The sequence below is a fragment of the Loxodonta africana genome, chromosome 4 (genome assembly GCF_030014295.1).
Source record: "Loxodonta africana isolate mLoxAfr1 chromosome 4, mLoxAfr1.hap2, whole genome shotgun sequence".
Lineage (NCBI taxonomy): Eukaryota > Metazoa > Chordata > Mammalia > Proboscidea > Elephantidae > Loxodonta > Loxodonta africana.
Genome location: NC_087345.1, coordinates 133057649 through 133063648, shown reverse-complemented (window position 1 = coordinate 133063648; position 6000 = coordinate 133057649). Strand labels below are relative to the sequence as shown.

The 6000-nt window shown below is 36.6% G+C and overlaps 1 protein-coding gene across 1 annotated transcript in view; it reads right to left on the bottom strand.

The window, feature by feature from the left end:
• Nucleotides 1-3113: 3113 nt before the first annotated feature.
• The window catches only part of LOC100676704 (scavenger receptor cysteine-rich type 1 protein M160), a 37723-nt gene continuing 34836 nt past the window's right edge, over nucleotides 3114-6000 (bottom strand). Inside the window, exons 15-16 of the mRNA XM_023549069.2 lie at nucleotides 4634-4749; nucleotides 3114-3411 (exon numbers count right to left, since the gene is read on the bottom strand). Coding sequence (XP_023404837.2) covers nucleotides 4658-4749 — 92 coding nt within the window. The 3' untranslated portion in view covers nucleotides 3114-3411; nucleotides 4634-4657. The remainder of the gene's footprint in view (nucleotides 3412-4633; nucleotides 4750-6000) is intronic.

Here is a 6000-nt window from a genome sequence, read left to right as displayed (position 1 = left end):
TATTGTGTGATTGTCCAGCATTTTATGTGGTTTTTGTATGTGTTGTAAATCCTATCACTATGATGAAATGAGATGGATTAGTGGCAGTTGTGTTGATGAGATATACAAGATTAGATAGTGTCTTAAGCCAATCTCTTTAAGACATAAAAGAGAGAAGTGAGTGGGGGGGGGGGACCTCATACCACCAAGAAAGTGCCAGGAGCAGAGCTCATCCTTTGGACCTGAGGTTCCTGTGCTGAGATGCTCCCGGACCAAGGGAAGACCGATAACAAGGACTGTGGGTAGGATGAAAGTGGTGTGATTTTTGGTGGCATTTTACTCTTGGAGCTCAAGTAACCATTCATATTTGGGGATAAGTTAAAGCTGAGAATTCCTGTGTGAAATTTTTTGGAAATCAGGGAAGAGCCACAGATAAGGTGTTAGCCTATCATTCAGAAATGAGGGTTCTGGAGCAGTGTTTTCTTACCTCCATTCTTTGTGAATTCACTCTATTAGTATTTTGTACAGTGAAAGGTTCCCCACCTCTTCTCTTTTCCCAAATTCTTGCTGATTATGTAGGCAGAGAAATAGTTCTGCATACAACTGCTGTCTGGCAATAATCTCTTGGGACAATTTTTTGCCAGAGTTTGGCCCATGTGCCACATGGTTCTATCCTGATATGAATGTTCTGAGATATTTGCTAATGCTCTGAAATATTTGAAACCTGAATCCCTTGAAATTTTCTGCTACCTGAATGTGGGTCTGTCATTCCACTACATTAAGCTATAATCAAGAAATATTTTTTGTGTTTCAGGCTGGTTTCAGCAGTCCCCTGGGAGAGAATCTTTGAGAAGGGAGGAGGTTGGGATGAGAGAAGACCACTCACTTATCATGGAAGTGGTAGGAGAGAGAATCCAGGAAGTCTGCCCAGTAACATCAGTTTGAAAGTGGCTGAGCTTCTAAGGAATCCCTGTGATGTCATGTCTCAGGAGAGTGCCTCTGAGAGCTTCATTATCTGTGTTTGTATTGAAGGGTAATTGCTAATAAAAACTTTGCCATGTTATAAGGAATTCTTTGTTGAACTTCTAGCCTATTTCATCTAATTTCTGTCAGTGAATCAAAGTCCCAAACACATTTTCTTTTTCCATGTGAAATCCCAGGTGAGTAACCTGTGCTATTTTCTTTTCCTAAGGCAATAAGAGAGAACCCTGGTGGTGCAGTGGTTAAGATCTATGGCTGCTAACCAAAAGGTCAGCAGTTTGAATCCACCAGGTGCTCCTTGGAAACACTATGGGGCAGCTCTACTCTATCCTGTAGAGTCACTATGAGTTAGAATCGACTCAATGGCAATGGGTTTGGTGTTTGGTCTTTAAGGCAATAAGTGGTTTCACTTCCATAGGTGAAACGATGTTTCTGGTCTTTACCAGAATAGGTCACAGCTGAGCCCTTCCTCTCTCCAACCAAGGTGATCACACAGCAAAATCATCTGAACATTCTAAAGGTTCTGTCCAGATTGAAATGTTTTTCTTATATAAATGCCATGCTTCTCCCCCATTCCACACTGGAATAAGGTTCCATGGAGATAGATGTGTGAGAAAAGAATTGCTACAGATTTTCTTATTCTGCCTAAAGCTTTATGGTCCCCACAAATTGCTTTTCTATTAATTTAAACTAGTTTTCATTTCTCCTCTCCCACCTCAGCACGTAATTCTTCCTTACCTTCACCTACCACATACGCTTGTTTACCATGCCCTACAGTAGCCTTATGAAGGAAAAAAAAAAAAAAAAGCAAGCAATGGAAACTGTCTCTAAGTGGGCCCAGATGCTGGACTGAGCAGACAAGGCCTTCAAAGAAGCTATTATGAATGTCTGAAGAATTAAAGAGTCATATTTAAACCATTAAAGGAAAGTATGATTACTATGACTTAATAAATAAAAAGATAAAATCTGTAGAGAAAAAGAAACAAATAGAAATACTGGAGTTGAACAATAACATAAATGATAAATTTGCTAGAGAGACTTAATAGCAGTTTTGAAATGGTAGGAGAAAGGATCAGAAAATTTGAAGAAAAATCAATAGAAATTATCCACTCTCCTTGTTGTTAGGTGCCATCCAGTTGGTTCCGACTCATAGCAACCCTATGTACAACAGAATGAAACATTGCTCGGTCCCACTGTATCAGACAATGTTCCACTGCTACTCATGAAGTTTATACTGGCCACTTTTTTTCAAAAGTAGACTGCTAGGTCCTTTTTCCTAGACTGTTTAGCCTGAAAGCTCCCCTGAAACCTGTCCACCATAGGTGACCCTGCTGGTATTTGAAATACTGGTGGCATACGTTCCAGCATCACAGCAACATGAAAGCCACCACAGTACAACAAACTAACGGATGAGTGGTGGTATCCACTCTTAAGAACACAGAAAAATAGGTTGTAGAAAACGAACAAACCTGCCTATAAACATCCCTGTAATTGGAGTCACAGAAGGAGAAGAGAGAAAAAGGCAGAAAAATATTTGAAGAAATAATGGTTGAAATCTTCCCAAATTTGATGAGAACGTTAATTTACAAATCCAAAAAGCCAATGAACTCCATGGAGTTAAATTTTGATATTTTAACATAAAATATTATATTCCCTGGCAATATTTACTGAAAACAATATTGCATAACTAGGTCAAAATATTCAAAGTACAATATAAGATTTTACTCCCTCTTGAGCAGAAGCTTTCAAAACAAACTTCTCTTGGCATTGGGCTAATTATTCTTTCTGATCAGGTTTATAGACCAAAGTCTCCTGATTCACAGAGTCTCCAACTCTTTGAGGTGAGAGATGCTAAGTGAACAAAAGCAATTTGGGGGACTTAATGATTTTTGGGTTTTTTTTAAATGATTTAAAATTTTTCTTTATGATAGGCCAAGCATTCTTTTCTATTTCACTTCCCTTATAAGATCACCATGAAATCTAATTCTTTTCTCAAAGTCATTTCACTTTTGAGATAGGTATTTATTACTGTAATATATTTGGTACAATTCCTATGGGAACAATAATATACTTAAAACCTGAGCAATCCAAACAAGAAACAAGGACAATTGAGCAAAGTCATCATAAATAAATCTAAGAGGGATAAAAATTAAACTAATTTTTCTGACATTGAATTTTGAAAATGCTACTTTCTAGAGGCAAATCTTTATGAAATTAAACATATTTGAGCCACAAGGACAGTCATAAGTCAGCCTCAAATAATGGTGTTCATTGTTCAATTTATTTCAGCAGTTTTCTTAGTCAGTGGTACACATAAAGTAACTTATGTAATCACCCTTTATCAGTTCAGCTCTTTTATTATGGTCGAGAAACAACTTTCCACACGGCAAATGACTTTCTCTTCGCTCATTTAAAAGTCGCTGTCTCCTTCAAAGACATTTTGAGGCTGATCTGAAGTTATAAAAAAAGAGAAAATTAGTTCCTATTTTTCTAAATATAGCTGCTAGCTTATGTAAAGACAAAGATACACATACAGACACAGAATGAGTTGATCAATTAGGATAGACATTGCAGTGTTACATTCTAATATACGCTTCTTTAGGCAATTTTCTTCCTGCTCCCAGAGCGTTCTAAGCTTAGAATGTAATAATTAATTTGTCAAAGGAACAGAGTTAAATAAACTAAAATGAAAAAGAAAGGCAAAAACTACATATGTTTTTGTTTTTAGACTGCCTCTGGAAATTAATCTTTCAAAATCTTTAGTTTGGACTCTGCTAACTCAGAATTTATGATTAATAAATTCTTAATAAGACTAAGAAAGGGCAAAACTTTTCCTCTGCTAAGCAAATAATTACTAAACAGAATCGCTGAAGGGAAATGCTTTCTCATATAGAACCCTCGTTGCAAGTACTTTAAAAAAGAAATTTTCAGTGTCTATTTGCAAAGAATAATTGTGTTAATATAAAATACACAGCTGCCATAGATCTCTGGCATGATGACCTTATGAACAGCAAAATGAAACGTTCCCTGGTTCTGCGTCATCCCCACTATCTCTGGCATGTCCTTTAAAAATGCCTGCAACATTATCACATACTGAGTACTTATTTTTTTACTTCTCTACAGCATGATGCCACCGGTTGTTATGTTAATGTCTTTTCATCAGCCACAAAGCCATTTGTATTTAATAAATATTGAGCATGTATCATACGATAGGAACCAGAGATTAAAACAATAAAAAATCCGTTGCCGTTGAGTTGATTCTAACTGTAGGACAGAGTAGAAAAACAATAAAGGGCAATATTAATGCACTGAATCTGGGTTGTACCTAAAGGAATTAAATGTGAGCATCCCACCCTATGTAATAAAAATCAGCAGAGATATTAGGGATGAAATTATTGAGGAACAACATTTGAAGATGACATCTAATTATTCTCTTTCTTAGTGAAAGAAATCCAGAGCCTCAGCCTAAACTCAATATAATCCTTCTGATAAAATCTGGAAGCTTTCTATAGGAACAACTTCCTTATCATCAACTCTCTATTCCAGAGGTTATTTAACAGATTGAGGATATAGGCCATACAATACATGGTAACATAAAAAAAAGTGTTTAATTCTGTGAGAGCTGATTGTTAAATTATTACTTTCAGTGACAGAGTAATGTGTCTAAACTTACTTGGTGGATCTTTACAGCCCCAAGTCATTTTTCAGCTTCCAAGGCAGGAAGAACTTCAGGCACTGAAATTTGGCTAGTGTCTTCACAACCTTCGCAAGCATGGTTGAGGGCGACATCTAAAAGACAGGCGAATCGGTATTATTGCATAGGAGAAAACCTCCTCCCTGCAGAGGAGAGAGCTGTTAGGTACCGTCTCTGAGGAGCTGGGAAAATACAATAGAGCAAGGAATGCTTATTAGGAAACTGAAGAGATGCTTAGTTACTGTTTTGAAGACATTTAATAATTAAATGGAAAAGAGTAAACAACTCATTATCATTACTGACAGTGTAGCTCTAATCAGGTTTTCATATTTGCTTCCAGATTCTTAAAAGTCTAGAACTGGTATATATATACATATATATATATATTTTTTCTCCTACCGTATGAATCTATTTAATTATTTTACCACCCAATACATATTTCCCCATTTTAAGTGCAAGGATGTTTATTGAGTTAATTAATGAATAACATGAATGAGTGAATGAAAAATCAAGCGACAGAATGAATATGGTATTTGGACCTGTCAACTCAATCACTATCCTCAAAAAGTCAGTTTGCTTAGTTGGATGTCACTCATTCTGAATGAACCAAAGGAGGTTCCTAGTGATTGCTTCCTGCGGATTAACGCGTCGTGTTTCACTATGCATCTTCCTCTTAAGTAAAGCTTGCAGTCCTGCCCTCTAGCACAATATTTCTATTGTGGTGAAAATATACATAACAAAGCATATGCCATCTCAACAATTTCTACACGTAAAATTCAGTGACATTGATTACATTCTTCAAGTCGTGCAACTATTCTCATTAAACTTTTCCAAATCGTTCCACCACGGTTAACATACACTTACTGCCCCCTAAGCAAAAACTGCCCCCCGCTTCCCGCAATAATTTCAGGTTTCTGTAATTGCTTATTTCTTGTAAGTGGTATCATACAGTATTTGTCCTTTTGGGACTGACGTATTCCACTCAGCATAATGTTTTCAAGCTTCATCCATGCGGTGGCATGCATCATGGCTTCATTTCTCTTACGTGAGAGTAGTATGCCATTGTGTGTATATACCACATTCACTTCATCCATTCATCTGTTGATGGACATTTTGGTAGTTTCCACCTTTTGGCTATTATGAAAAGTGTAGCAATGAACATTGGTGTACAGGTTTCTATTTGTGTTCCTGCTTTCACTTCTTCTGGGTATATACCTAGGATTGGGATTGCTGGGTTATACCGTAGTTCTATGTTCAAATTTATCAAATACTGAATTATAAAATGGATAAAAATATATACAGTGGTAGCAAATGTGTAGTGAAATACATTCTCATTCATAACTTGT